Below are 14,846 nucleotides of genomic sequence, written 5' to 3' on the forward strand. Positions count from 1 at the left end.
TCACTGGGAACAGCTCTAGAGAGCTTGCAGGACCAGCTCCTGTTCATGACATGTACCTGGTTTAAAGAACAGTGTCTGGAGCAGCGGTTCTCATCCTGTGGGTCGCGACCCCTGAAAATATATCCTGCATGTCAGATATTTACATTACGATTCATAACAGTAGCAAAATTACAGTTATGAAGTAGCAACAAATAATTTTATGGTTGGGGTCACCACAACATGAGGAACTGTATTAAAGGGTCGTGGCATTAGGAAGGTTGAGAACCACTGGGACTCTGGAGGAAAGGGGTGGGGAAAGGGTGGGGGTGGGGAGTAGCAGCCCCGGATTTAGTACACAGCTCTCACAACTGTGAAACATCAGCAGAATATCCCATTTAAAGCTGTTCATGTTACACTAACCTCTGGCATTCTTTTAACCGGGCCTTGGCAAGTCACTCTTTTGCCACGTCACTCTTTCGCCACGTAAATGTCCTTCTGTCAACAAAGGCCAGTTAATAGCTTCCAAAAGAAGCAAAGTCCTCATGGGAACAGGTTTCCCAGAAACCAAAGAAACAAGACAGAGAGAAGCATGTGTTGTTGGCTTTTGTCATTTCATAGCCATATCTCCCAAGGTGTTGGTTTTTTCCTTCTTTCACTGTATTGAATCTTGTAACAATTTTATTCCATTATATCTTTGTTTCCAAAAATTAAATTATATCAAGTACTGATTGTATGATGTGTCTAGCTCTTAAGAAAAAAAGGAATATGAAACGGGCATGTCAAAACAATAGGGAGAGGAAGGATTAGTCAGTTAACAGTGCTGGGGCAATTGATTAACTATGTGGAAAAAATAAATTCTCACCTCAGTCCTTAAACCTAAATTCATTCCAGATGGATTAAAGTTAAATGCTGAGGAAAGATTTGGGGGACTTTCTTAGTATAAAAGCAGTGGAAACCATCATGAAGGAAGAGATTTGTCTATGTATTAACTTAAACCTTCTCTTCACCCCAAAAAATTCAAATTAAATAAGGATGAAGTATTTTTTCCAAAACATTGCAAAGGATTTAGTGTCCTTTGCATATATACCATTTCTTGCAAATCAATTTTTAAGCATACTAGTACTCATTAGAAAAAGTGGCCTAGGAATAGGAAACAGACAATTTACCTAAAAATATAGTCAAGAAATATATGACAAGATGTTCAGCCTCAGTCATTTCTCAAAACAGAGGAATAAAAAAAAATCAAGATAGATACAGTTTAAAGCTAACTTGAGTCCAATTCTTAGTGCTGGTGAGGTATAAGGGGGCACTGTAGCACAGGGCTGGGCGAGTGTAAAGAGCTTCCATCCTTCATCTATTTATTATGTGAATGCATTTACTATGTTTACATTTTTATATTTATTAAGTGCCTTACCATATTTATAACTTTTGTCTCTGAATTCTATATCTAGGAACCAGATATAAAAATTATTGACCTGATCTGATTATATAACTTAATGTTAGAAGAGTGATTAAATATAGTATAGAGAATTTATTGAGTGGTGTTAAAAGATATGTTTTGTAAGAGTATTTAAAGATATGGGAAAATGCCAGCAAATAATGTTGACTTGAAGAAAAAAGAACATACTGGCAAAAAAAAAAAAAAAGAAAGAAAAGAACAAATGAACACTGTAGTTACAATAATCCTAATTTTATTAGAAAAGGAAATACAAGTGTGTATGTATGTAATACCCCAAAATGTTAAATTATTTTCAGATGGTGAAGACTTGTGTTTCCTTTTATCCCTCCTTCCATTTTCTAAATTTTCTACTGTCATTGTGCGTTAGCTTCATAATCAAGGAAAAAATAGATTGTTTTTTTGAAAAGCAGGCTCTTATTAAATTTGAATAAGGGTGATTGAGTTCATTTATTTTAAATACTTTGAGAAGTATGTATTTAATTTTATTGCTCCACTCCAATAGGACAGTGTCTCTCTTTGACTGCTAGTTCTGAGCCTCTGATTTGCTTCTCTTGCAGTTGACAGCCTGCATCCACGGGTCTGCCGCCATGCTCTACCCCATGTTCTGGCAGCACGTGTACATCCCCGTCCTGCCACCACACCTGCTGGACTACTGCTGGTAAGCCACTGCTTTCCCCACCTCTGCTTTCCTTCTCCAGGAACTGACATGGAAGTTAGGTCTGTAGCTTGTAATGCAGTTGATGACTCTAAATGAAACATATTAGCTTCAAAAATGACATGCGTTTTAGACCACATGATTGCATGGCCCTTCTGTTTCCAAACAGCTTTCATATATGTCATGGCGTTCTTAAGAGTTCAAGTGAGTAGATAATACTTTTCCCATTTCTCAATTTGGGGAAATCAAAGCACCAAGTAGTTCTATGACTTTTTTCCCCTAAGACAAATTGGGAACTGGTGACAAGAACAGTTGAGATCCCCAAAGTCTTCAAGTTTCAGCCATGTCCTGGCACGTTCTGTAAGACTTGCTCTCAACTGTGGTTTGGAAGCACAAGCCAGACTTCAAACCCTCTGAAGTTTTTTTGATGGGAATTTCAGTGTTCACTGAGCTGTGTTTCACTGGGAGGCAGGCAGGCTTTAGAGTCAGCTCTACCACCTTGGGCAAGTCACTTGGCTTAAGACTTTGTTTCCTCATCTGCAAAATGAAGTTGTTCTATACTTAATTATATAAAGATGAAATGATGTAACAGATGAAGGGACACCATGAAGAAAAGCTGGCTCATGGTGGGTGCTCAAGTGTGTTTCTGCAGGAGCCTTGTCATTACCACTGTCTTGTCTCCAATTAATCACCAAGAAGACCGATTTAGATCCATTTTCCTTCTGAACAATTTCTCCAGGGTAATGTGGTTAAAGACATTGTCTCTTGACAGTTCGAGTCAGCAGAAGTTGATAAGGGAGCACTGTGCATATGTAGGAAAAGGCACTGCCTGCCAGAGATTGACAGCTTCAGGAGAAAGGGACCCATTGGTTCAAAGTGATTGAGTACAGTCAGTCATAATTTTTGCTGGTTCTCTAACCCGTTTTGCCAACCTGCCACTGAAAAGGTTCACCAAGGTAGCCAGATCATCCTGGGTCCTTAAATGTATTCCACAGTACTTCTAATTTGAATGTTGAGCTCATCCTCATCCCATGAAGCCACAGATACAACAAAGATGTTGCTCGGGGCCATCAAGTGAAACTGAGCGACCCTCTCTGGTGCCTAGCACTAAGTGAATCGACTCATCTCTCTGCTCTACATCTTTCTTATCAAGGCGACTCCTTTTATCCATGCCTTTCCCCTACTTCCTCTGTGATTAAGGGTCTTCCTCTGTTGAGACTTGCTGCTCCTTTTGAGCTTCTGAACCAGGTATCAGTTATTTCCACTGCCATGTCTTTCAAAGGAAAGGCCCGTGTTTGCTCTCCAGTACTGTTGTTGTTGTTTGAATGCAAGATTGAGGGGCTGGCAGAGGCAGACACCGAGGAATAAGCAGGCCAGGGGAGTGGAGGAGAAGAAAGAACAAAATACACACCCAAGGAAGGCAGAGGGGAGATAGTAAGAAAAATAGATAGAAAAGGTAGAAAGGGGGCATATGTCTTCTAAGACTCACACAGTGTCACTCAGTCCTCTTGCCACCCCCGCCCCTCGCATACAACACCCTCACAGGCACATACCCTCACACAGGCACACGGCCCACATACTGACACACAGACACAGGTCCCTTCTCCACAGGCACATGTCTCAGGGGCCCTCACACAGAGGGAGATTCATAACCCTCACACACCTCACTCAGACATGTGCTGTAAGGGGAAACCTTAGGGTTCTCCCTGGAAGAGACTCACCCGTGTGTCTTGATGTTCTGCTTTAGATATGAACGCCCAGAGGTTCCTATGTTCAGGGGTTGGTAATAGTACAACTTTAGCTTTCTGTTATTTGGAAAGTTTTGGTTGTTAATTTGTTAGCTAGTTTAAACCCAGCAGCTTACATTCCTAGAACTGTGGAGAGGAAAATGCTCTGTCAATAACATCAGTGATCACAGTAGCTGCTAGTGGTGAATGTATCCTATGCCCCAGTCACTGGACCATCTCCTTTGCATCGGTGATAGAAACCCGTAAGTTATTGGGTCCATTTCACAGGCTGGTAAACCAAGGCCACAAGAGGTTTAGTAACTTGCCCCAATATAGGTATTATGTACTGTATGATTCCATTTTTATAAAAACAAGCAAAATCGTGGTGTATATATAACACAAAAATTAAATGTGTGTACACATACACACACACACACACACAGAGGCAGAAATCTAGAAGGAAATACACCAAAATGTTTTAACAGTGATTCATAATGGGGAGGAGGGAGAGGAATTCTGCATGATTTTTATTTTGTTTTTCATATATTTCGATGAAGAAAGTCTGCTTTTTATAATTGAAAAGTTTTACCTTTTTTGTATATATTTTTTATTTCCTTTTTTTTCCTTTTTTATTGTTTAAAGTATTACAAATAGTAGTACATATGTCTCCTCTTTTTTCCCCAATTGACCTTTCTCCAGCCTCCCCTACCCCCCGGCACATGCCCTCACCCCCCTCCCAGTGTCTTGCGTCCATTGGTTATGCTTATATGCATGCATACAAGTCCTTCAGTTGATCTCTTACCTCCCCCCACACCCCCTCCCCCAACCCTCCCCAGCCTTCCCGCTGTCATTTGACAGTCTGTTTGATGCTTCTCTACCTCTGTATCTATTTTTGTTCATCAGTCTATAATCTTCTTTATTATCCATAAATGAGTGAGATCCTGTGGTATTTTTCTTTCACTGACTGGCTTATTTCACTTAGCAAATGCTCTCCAGTTCCATCCATACTGTTGCAAATGGTAAGAATTCCTTCTTTTTTACCGCAGCGTAGTATTCCATTGTGTAGATGTGCCACAGTTTTCTAATCCACTCATCTGCTGATGGGCATATAGGCTGTTTCCAAATCTTAGCTATTGTAAACTGTGCTGCTATGAACATAGGGGTGTATATATCCTTTCTGATTGGTGTTTCTGTTTTCTTTGGATATATTCCTAGGAGTGGTATTACTGGGTCAAATGGCAGTTCCATTTTTAACTTTTTGAGGAAACTCCATACTGTTTTCCACAATGGCTGCACCAGTCTGCATTCCCACCAGCAGTGAAGGAGGGTTCTTTTTTCTCCGCATCCTCTCGAGCACTTGTCGTTTGTTGATTTGTTGATGATAGCCATTCTGGCAGGTGTGAGGTGGTATCTCATTGTTGTTTTGATTTGCATCTCTCAGATGATTAGTGACTTTGAGCACATTTTCATATGTCTCTTGGCTTTCTGAATGTCCTCTTTCAAAAAGTGTCTATTTAGGTCATTTGCCCATTTTTTGATTGGGTTGTTTATCTTCCTTTTGTTAAGTTGTATGAGTTCCCTGTAAATGTTGGAGATTAAACCCTTATCAGAGATAACATTGGCCAATATGTTCTCCCATGCAGTGGGCTTTCTTGTTGTTTTGTTGATGGTTTCTTTTGCTGTGCAGAAGCTTTTTATTTTGATGTAGTCCCATTTGTTTATTTTCTCCTTAGTTTCCATTGTCCTAGGAGCTGTATCATTAAATATATTGCTACGACAAATGTCTGCTATTTGAAAAGTTTTAATTTAAAAAAAAAAATCAGTGTGTATTCTAGCCAGTTCTTCCAGCTGCCATCTCAGCTCCTAGCCCTCCTTTCTTATTTGCTTAGAGGATTTATTAGCTGTTTGACTCCTTCCTGTGGAAGTTGGTCTGAGATCCTCTTTTCAATTCCCATTTAACTCTAGCTCCGTGGAGAACTGGGTCACCAGCCTGGCCGAGAGCAATCCTGGCAAGTCTAACTTAGAAGGGAAGGCTTGTCAAGGAAGTGGTTAAGCCCTGTCACCCCAAACTTCCACTCCTAAAAATCAAAGTAAAGACTTGTGTTTTTCTGAGCCTGAGTGAGTTTTGAGATTAGGTTCCATCTTGGAAGGCTCTGTTTGTGTGAGCTTGGTCTCCTGGTCTCTTGTTTTCATGAAAGGACTATTTGACATTTGACCAAAGGATGATTACAGGCCGGTGGGGATTGGTATCTGTTGATTAACTGCAAGATGTAAGATTGATGAAGTAAATGACCCTAAAAGGTAAACAGGTCCTCCATTCAAGGCTTGATTTGATCACCTTCAGCCTACTACCACTGCTTTGGTCAGAAACTACAAATATCATGAAATTTGAGTCAATGCTAATAACTTAACTCTATTGTGCTCAGTGACTTATTCCTTGGTGGTAAGAGTCAGCAGGGATAACTAGCATTTTAAGTAAAGTGCTAGGAGCCTGAAACATGTAAATTTGAAGGAGGTTTGTTCCCCTGCAGATGATTTAAATGTTAAGTACATCCCCATGCAGGGGATACACGAAATGGAATCTGAAAACTATTATCTCCTGTAGAAATGAACTCTCAATTTACTCACTGCACAGGAAGGGCAGATTCTAGTCATTTTCACTGCCAGCAGGTGCCCTTTCTATGCATAATAGACTTCGCAAGTGTAATTAACACATGAGGACCACTGCTGCCAGTTTTTCTTCAGGTACATGCTGCTAGGAGTTTTCAGGACAACAGGGTAGTGTAGGCTGTAAGAGCTTTTTACAGTGTACTTGAAGATGAGGTGTTCATTGACTTCAGGACAAAGACATGTTAAAAGGGGCTGAGCCCAGACCCTGCTATTGGTAGCATAGGTCATGGTCCTTGAGCTCAGAGACCCCAAGAGCTGTCATGTAGCCTTTGGTAGAACAGAGGCCAGTAGAGCAAAGCTCTGGGATGCAGTGAGTAAATGGAAAGTATGATGCTGAAAACCCCACAATTATGTGGAAGACTTTAATTGCATATTCACAAATACAACAGCCAGTTATCTGAGTTAACTTTAATTAGAGCTATAATCACAGATTTTAATTATCTGAATAAATCGATTTAGCACAAATGGTCTTCCCTAAATATTTCCCAACTTAATTTTTTCAAGTCCCTTCCCATTTCTGAAGAGGGTGGTAGAGAAAGCACTTGCACTTTGGATTTAGGCAGATCTGGTTCGCATCTCAGTTTCATCTCTTATTAGCTGTGTAACCATTAAAAATCTATTTTGCACCTCTGATCTGCAATTTTTTTTCTGTAAAATGGGTTTAATTTATCAACTTTGAAGGAAGGCTTTCAGAATTATAGATATTGGTCATCAAGTGGCACACAGGAGCCATTTAGTGAATGGTGGTTGCTCTTATCGTGGTTATTATAAACATGGGACATGGATTTTGGTTTCCAGAAGGGTTTAACTTGCATTAAACATTATTCTTGCTTCTGTAGTCTGTGAGCTCAGGAAAAAAGTTTATAATTCATCTTCTCTTTTTACCCCTCAGATTGTTTTTATTTTGATTTTTTTTTATTTAACTTGAGTTATTGTATGGTTGTTTTCATTTGCAGCTGTGGCATAAGAATGAAAAGAAAAGAAACAAAAGCAGATGGCAGAGAAAACGAAAGGAGTAAGACATTTCCAGCCCTTATGAATATTTAAAAACATGTGCTGCTAGTTCCTTTCTACTTTAGATCTGTACCATTCTCCTAACTTTGAAAATGAAAATGAGAATGATCCCTACCTTGGCTGATGGCAGCCCTGACCTTGGCCAGTGTTGGCAGAGCCTTCCCACTTCTGGGATTAACTTGCTGATGAGAATCAACATTCCCTTTCATTAAAATAATCACCATCTATTGAGTCCAGTGTGTGTGTCAAGCTCTTTATAAACATTATTGCAAATATTCAAAATCAAGGTATAAGGCAAGTATTATTAGCTCCATTGTATAGATTCAGAAATTGATGCTCAGAGGGGTTAGTGACATACCCACTGTCAACAGCTAAGAAATGGGAGAGCCTGAATTTGCAATCCAGGGCCACCTGATATTAAAACTTTGTTGACTAACACTCCAAAGTGTTAGAAAAGAAGTTGTACCCATCACCAAGATTTGTGAAAAAAAATCCTTGTAGGCTTCTTGATGACTTGCTAATTGTAAACTTATGTTATCATTGATTAATTATTCATTCATTCAGCAAATATTTATAGAGCACTTACTATGTACCAGGCAATCTAATTAAGCGTTGCTAATAAAAAGTCCATATGGTATTTCCCATGTAAATTCCCTTTTCTCCCTTATTTATTCAGAAGCAGTCCTAAATAAGGACCAATATCATTTCCCAAATTTAATTGTTTATTTGGGTTATTTTGGACACTTGTTAACACACCTTTGTGATAAAACATTTCCACATAAGATCAGGACAAGTTCTCGTGTTCCCCCAAAGAATAGCCAGGTCAAGAGCCAAGTTAGTAACTAACTTCTGATGCTTGCTGAGGGCGTGGTTGAACCGAAAAGTTAAATCAGATACACACAATTACGGTTTGGGTTTTGCATTTGTCTTTGTAAAATGCATTGTAGTTCCTGACGTTTATTTCCAGGTGACTCTGGAAGCCATTCTTCTACTCATAGTGGGCATACTTCAATTCTCTGTGAGAGACACTGGTTCTAGGTTCTTTATATATAGTGCATGTAGAGTTCTGAACCAAACCCTCATGTCCCATCCTGTATTCCATCTAGGGTTCTTAGCAAACAGTCTGAAATATGCCTGATCTCAGGGTGCACAGTCTGCATGGGTGATGGGGCATCAATCTAGACACAGCTGTGAAGTGACATCTGGATAATCAGATGGCTCCACTCCAATCTTTATCTTCATTGATGCCATGAAATGTTGCATAGGGAATAAATTGCTAAAGTAAGTGGGATTGTTGACATTCTTGGTGGCAGAAATAGAATTCAATGAAGTGTGGTATGGTGGAAACAAAACTTGGCTTTGGTTCTGGCTTCTCTGTTTATTAGCTTTGAGGTCACTGGACCTCTCTGAGCCTACTTTCTCTTCTGTCAAGGAGGAATAGTAATTACTACTGACGCAAAACAGGTACTCTATTAAATAGTAGGTACTATTTTTGTTATTAATGACTGTATATGTATTTATAGTCAATATGTATTACTGTGTATATGTGTGTGTGCATATGTTTGTGTATACATATGTGAGCCAGCAAAGTCCAGTTGAAATTCCCAACACCATGGTAGGATGGAAATAGATAAGGTAGACAGGAGTGGCTGACATTCTCTTATCTATACCGAATGTAGATTTTGTTAAAGATTTCCATTTTGTGACAAGTACTCTCCCCTAGCATCAGCAGCGTTATTCCCACAATGATGCTGAGACTGGCAAGGTGTCCCTTTACCATGGGAATGACCCTTCCCCAGGTAAGAAAGGCAGTTGTCTGCAGCCTACCCACCCCATGGCCCTCCACCTCTTCTGCTGCTGCATCTAAGCATCTGGACCTGCCCTGCTGGTCCCACCCTCCAGACCCCCTGCTGCTGCCTGATGTGGGACAGGGCAGCAGGCTGCCTCCCCAGCCCAGTTTCTGACTAGCCTCCATGGGACAGAGCTGGCTCTGATGTCTGCTTATGAGACCGAGCCTGAGCCTGGTTTTCCATTTCTTCGGACACATTCTGTATGTAATTCCTCACTCCTCTCTGACCGGGAGCTTGTCTTGAACCCAACACTTAGAAAACTGAAACTTCTAAGGCACGGTGTCGTGGTCTTAAGAGCAAAGACAGTCTAGATATGTTCCTGATCACCAATAGAACAGTATCCACAGACCATGTGATGTCCTCATCACAAAAGCTGCAGCAGTGGAGGGCTTTTGTGATGTGTCCCTGCCTCTCTGAGTTTGGGCACAAGGGAGAATACATCAAGCACAGGCACAGGGCTAGGCTCAGAGACATCTCTCAACTGGATTTGTTTTCCCCTTAAACAGTAGACAGACTGAGAGGCTAAGAAGGAAATTGGGTGCTGTGCATCTTGGCATGTGGCATGCCTTAGTCCTGGAACACAAAATCTTTTTTTCTTATCACCAGTTGCGTTTTCAACTTTTACATTTTTTGGTTTGTTTTGTTAGTTTCTCTTTATTTTTCCATAGATCTCTTTCTCTTTTTCTCTTCTCGTTTCTTTTGTACCTCATTCATTCCTGCATTTCTACAAGGTCTCCTGGGCTGCTGGTGGCTGACATTCTGAGGCTTCCCTTTTGCAGCCGGCTCTAGCTGTTATGGTTCTCATTGAACTCTCTGGGGCAATCAAGAGCCCTGTCTCCTGACCTTTCCTCTGTGATTAACTTCTGCTCCAGTGGTCTTAGCCATGGAGCCCTTCCTGATGTTTTGCAAGTCTGTCTCCTTCTGGGTAGACCAAGGAGGCACAGAAGGGAGGGCTGCTCCAGGCTTTGATGTTGACCTTACAGGTTTTCTTCCAGGCATTATCTTTGTAACTCAAGTGTTCATCTTGTTGAGTTCAGTGGCTGGAGCTCTAAAGGCCTCTCTCCCAACCCCCAGAGTTATTACTCCACGAAGCCATAGGGCCACACTCAGAGGGCATTGTCCTTGCTCTCCCCCTTCACCCATCAGCTCCAGTGATACACACATGTCTCAAATTAGCAAACCATCTCCAGTGCCCAACTCCACACACACCCAGCTCCTCCACTGTGGTGAGACCTGTGGTGCGGCTGCCAAAATTGCAGGTGAAAACTAGGCAGTCTCTGCCTCCTCTCCTAGTCTAGACTTGCTCCTTTCCTCTCAGGGATCCTCATCCTCTGCCATGGCTCATAAATCAGGGAGGGCCAGTTGGAAAACAGGCAAAAAGTTGAATACCTTTTCCCCAAAGAAACCTTGATTAACTCATGGCATTTACACCCCTTCTACTTTCCAAACCGTGTTTTCTGCCTCTCACCAGCTGTGACCTTTGTCAAGTCACTTAACCTCTTTGAGCCATAGGTTCCTCTGTGAATTACGGAGATCAGGTGTGCAAGATTGCTGCGAGGATGACATGAGGTGATCACTGCACCTATAAGTGTGCCCGCAGCAGGGACACACACAGTATTGTGCTTGTTTAATGTCTGCTGTTACCCGTAAAATAGGCAGGAACCAGAACTCTCTTTTTCTCTTCTCTATCCTCAGACCATGTGGTACCTGACACATAGTAATATTTTCTACATGTCTGACCAGCATGTAGAAAACAACACATAATAAATGCATCATAAGATGTTAATTTTCTCTTTCCCTTTACCATTGTTTTTAAAAGTTCAAGTGCCTGAGTGACTGTTTTCCTCTATGGACACCATGAATCACATTATGATACTAGTTCCCTCTTTGGTTTGGCAGCTGGAGTGCTCAGAGGCAGATCTGTGGGCACCCAGCAGGTGTGAAGAACCTCACAGCACACAATTGAAGTGCTAACCTCACCCCAGCTTGTACTTTTTTCCTTTGCCCCTATTTCTTTTCCTACCTTTATTGCCCTATTGAACATATTTATATAAACTACCTTAAATCCTGTCTGGGACAAAAAAGACTATCGATTAATTTATTAAAGCTAGTAAGGCAAGTGTAGTTTTCTCCTGGCTATGAAGTGTCCACTTGCTATTTGATTTTTCAGCTATAAATATCAAATAACCATTTTTTTCTCTTTCTAAATATACTAGAGGCCCAGTGCACAAATTCATGCACGAGTGGGGTCCCTCTGGGTGGCCTGCAGGGATCGACTAAAACCTGTTGTCCAACGCCACCTGCAGCTCCTACCTGCTGCTCCCGCTCATCCCGGCCCCACTGTGCCTGCCGTGGGCTCCTGCCCAATCAGTCCCGATCAGGAGAAGCTTGTGCTGCCGCAGTAACGCTCACCAGCCATTAGTCCTGCATCTGGTGCCCTCCCAAGGGGAGTGGCCTGCGGGATTGGGCTGAAACCAGCTCTCCTACATCCCCTAAGGGGTCCCAGATTGCGAGAGGGTGCAGGCCAGGCCACAGTCGGTGCACGATCGGGCCAGGGAGGGACCTCAGGCGTGTCCAGCCCATCTTGCTCAGTCCCAATTGGCCGGACCCCAGCAGCAAGCTATCCTACCGGTCAGAGCATCTGCCCCTTGGTGGTCAGTGCATGTCATAGTGACTGGTCGACCATTTGATTGTCTGCCCCCTGGTGGTCAGTGCACGTCATAGTGAGTGGTTGAGCAGCCTTATATCATTAGCATATTACACTTTGATTGGTTGTTTGGTTGTTCTGCTGTTCGGTATATTTGCATACTATCCTTTTATTATATAGGATTTTTATGATTTCAGAGAGGAAGGGTGAAGAGAGAGATAGAAACATCAATGATGAGAATCATTGACCAGAATCAAACTGTGAGCTCCTGGTTCATAGATTGGTGCTCAACCTCTGAGCCATGCCAGCCAGGCCCATTTTTTTTTCTTAAGTGTGACATAGCGGTTAAAAGAACTTTAGCAAAAATAGCATAAGAGGCTTTGAAGTAGAAGGATTTGGGCGGGAATCACCATCAACTGTGTCCATGCACAAGTTTCCAAGAATCCCTTTTTTAATCTTTGAAATGGAGGGTGCAGGTTGGATAATTTGAGGATGAAATGAGATGAGTTAGCTCAAGCCCCAGCACAGCCCTTGGTGTTTGGTGAGCGCTCAGTGCGTACGTAGCAGCCCCGCTGTCCTTATTCTTCCTGCTCTGCATATGGAAACAGGAACCCGCCCACTTTTCCTGCGACTGACAGTCTAAAATAATCACACAAATCAGATGTGACTTATGCCAAATGGACAGCCCAGATGAAAGCTTGTAAGAAGTGAGGCATTAGCAACCATTGGGCACTCTGAACCTGGGGTTTGAGGGGGCAGCAGGACTTAAGGGATGAAGGGGACTGAGGCCCACGAAGAACCCAAGGCAGGTTTAGAATAGGAAGCTCCTTGGTGAGGGGGTGTTCGGACAGAGTGTAGAGGGGCTGGGACTGGCACAGCTGCTGGCCAGCCTTCAGGGAACAGAAAGTCTTCCAACCTCCTTTCACTCCTCCTTCCCAGCCTGGCAATTGCTGGTCTGGGAAATAATAAGCTTTATCTTAGGAAAACAGACTTGGGTTCTAGTCTCAGTTTTGTCATTTATTAGCTGTGTGACATGGATGAATGTTTAGCTTCCCAGCCTTCATTGCTTTTTCTATACATTGGTGGTAGTATTAGTACCCCCTCACACTGTTGCCTTGAGGATCCACTGAGAAAATGCCCGTCTAGCTGTTAGCTTAGTGCCGGCAAAGGCATAGTAAACAGTGGCTGCTCTCCCTCGCTCCCTGTGCAACAATGGCCATTATATTAGCCTGTAGACCATCTCTCTGGTCACTTTCAGTGAGACCAAAGCTGTGGTTATTCGTGTTCTCCAACACGATGTGTTGTATGCTCTTTGTTCTTGTTCTTTATCCCTTTCTTTTGTCCTTGAACCTCTCTAACAATGCCAGGCCTCGTTATTTCAGAACAGAATTTAAAATGCTTGGACAAGCTGTGTTTACACTTCTGTTTCTTTTCCAAAAAAGAAAAAAAAAAAAGGCAAGAAAAGAAACTCTCAAACAAGTAAGACCTGTTTCAGAGTTTTCCTTTCCTTAAAAAATGGTGAACTGAGGAAAGCCCTGTGGGATCCACTTTGCCCCATCAGGGTATTTGGTTAAGAAGGCGGTGTGCCTCAGAAGTAAGATGGGTACTGTGTTGTGTAAATTGTAATACTAACTATGCATTTATATGGGAAAAAAGGAAAGAAAAACAGTGGATCTTCCAAATCCCTGGGCAGCTCTAAACTGGTTGCTTTCTGAAGTAGAAGAGGTGTTGCTCACCTGGGGGCCTGAGCCCTCCTACCTCTACCCAGACTTATGAATGGCCCTGCAGTCCCCTCCCCTCCTTGTCCCAGGAAGCCGTATTTTATGTATTTGAGCAGCCAGTGTTCTTTTCTAAATTTTTTTTTAATTTCACCTGACTCTTTTCCAATTAGTTGCTGCTCACCTCAAGGGAACATAATTAAAAGCGCTCAAGTTATCTGGAGGAAAGGAATTAAACAAATTGTGAAAGTGCCGTAGTAATATACGGGGACTGCAGCGCCATTAATAAGTCTGCAGCATCCATATTCATGCCTGATCATTGCTAGGAATGAGCTCATGCTGTAGGACTTACCTGGAAGAGAAATGGTGTATATTCCACGCCCAGAGTTCGTAGGATTGGGTGAATATCTCCCTTGGTAAATCAGCACTGCCTTCTTTCCTTTGGCTGAAATACTGAGTGTGTGCTGTAGGGCACCTTGAACACAGCATGTGCTTTCAGTCTAACAGCCCTAAATTTGAATATGGCTCTACTATCTGCTAGCTGTGTGACCTTGGGCAAGTTACTTTACCTTTCTGAGCCTGTTTCCCATTCTGAAAATGCAGAAAATAGTGCTACCTTGAAGACTTGCCTTGAGAATTATGGATAAGTAATGCATTGAAGCAGCTGGGTTAGTAGCTCAATAAATATGAGGTCCTTTTCCCATTAAGAGGATTCAAACTGAACATACATTTCAGGTAAAGGTCATCATATTGTCACTGCTTGACACCAGCAATGGAACCCCTTTCCTTTGCAGGAGAGAAGGGAAAAAGGATGGCTTTTACTCTTCCAGGATGTAACTGATGAAGTCAGTACAATAATTCCCAGAGAACAAAGGCCTAGTACAGATATACCCTAATCTGCTATTCAGAGATGTACAGTGGTATCCCACAATCACTGTTAGCCACAGGGTAGTTGTGACACAATTGTCATGGCCTGCCTATGCATGGACTTGGTCATACTGTTAATATTATCACCACTTTAATGATGTGTGTTATTGGTTCTGTACATGTTGTGTCTAATTGTCGTTTAAAATGTCTGCAAAATTGCACTCAGATTCTGCATTGAAATGTAAAGTCACTGTGAATGC

General features: G+C 42.0%; 1 protein-coding gene across 5 annotated transcripts in view; it reads left to right on the top strand.

Moving 5' to 3' along the window:
• The window catches only part of DENND1A (DENN domain containing 1A), a 461,262-nt gene that overhangs the window by 255,501 nt on the left and 190,915 nt on the right, over nt 1-14,846 (top strand). For all 5 annotated transcript variants that reach the window (XM_070430715.1, XM_070430714.1, XM_070430712.1 and 2 more), the window contains one exon: nt 1,996-2,096. In XM_070430715.1, coding sequence (XP_070286816.1) covers nt 1,996-2,096 — 101 coding nt within the window. The remainder of the gene's footprint in view (nt 1-1,995; nt 2,097-14,846) is intronic.

The sequence above is a fragment of the Myotis yumanensis genome, unplaced genomic scaffold (genome assembly GCF_028538775.1).
Source record: "Myotis yumanensis isolate MYYU_CA2020_CCGP unplaced genomic scaffold, mMyoYum1.0.hap1 SCAF_12, whole genome shotgun sequence".
NCBI lineage: Eukaryota > Metazoa > Chordata > Mammalia > Chiroptera > Vespertilionidae > Myotis > Myotis yumanensis.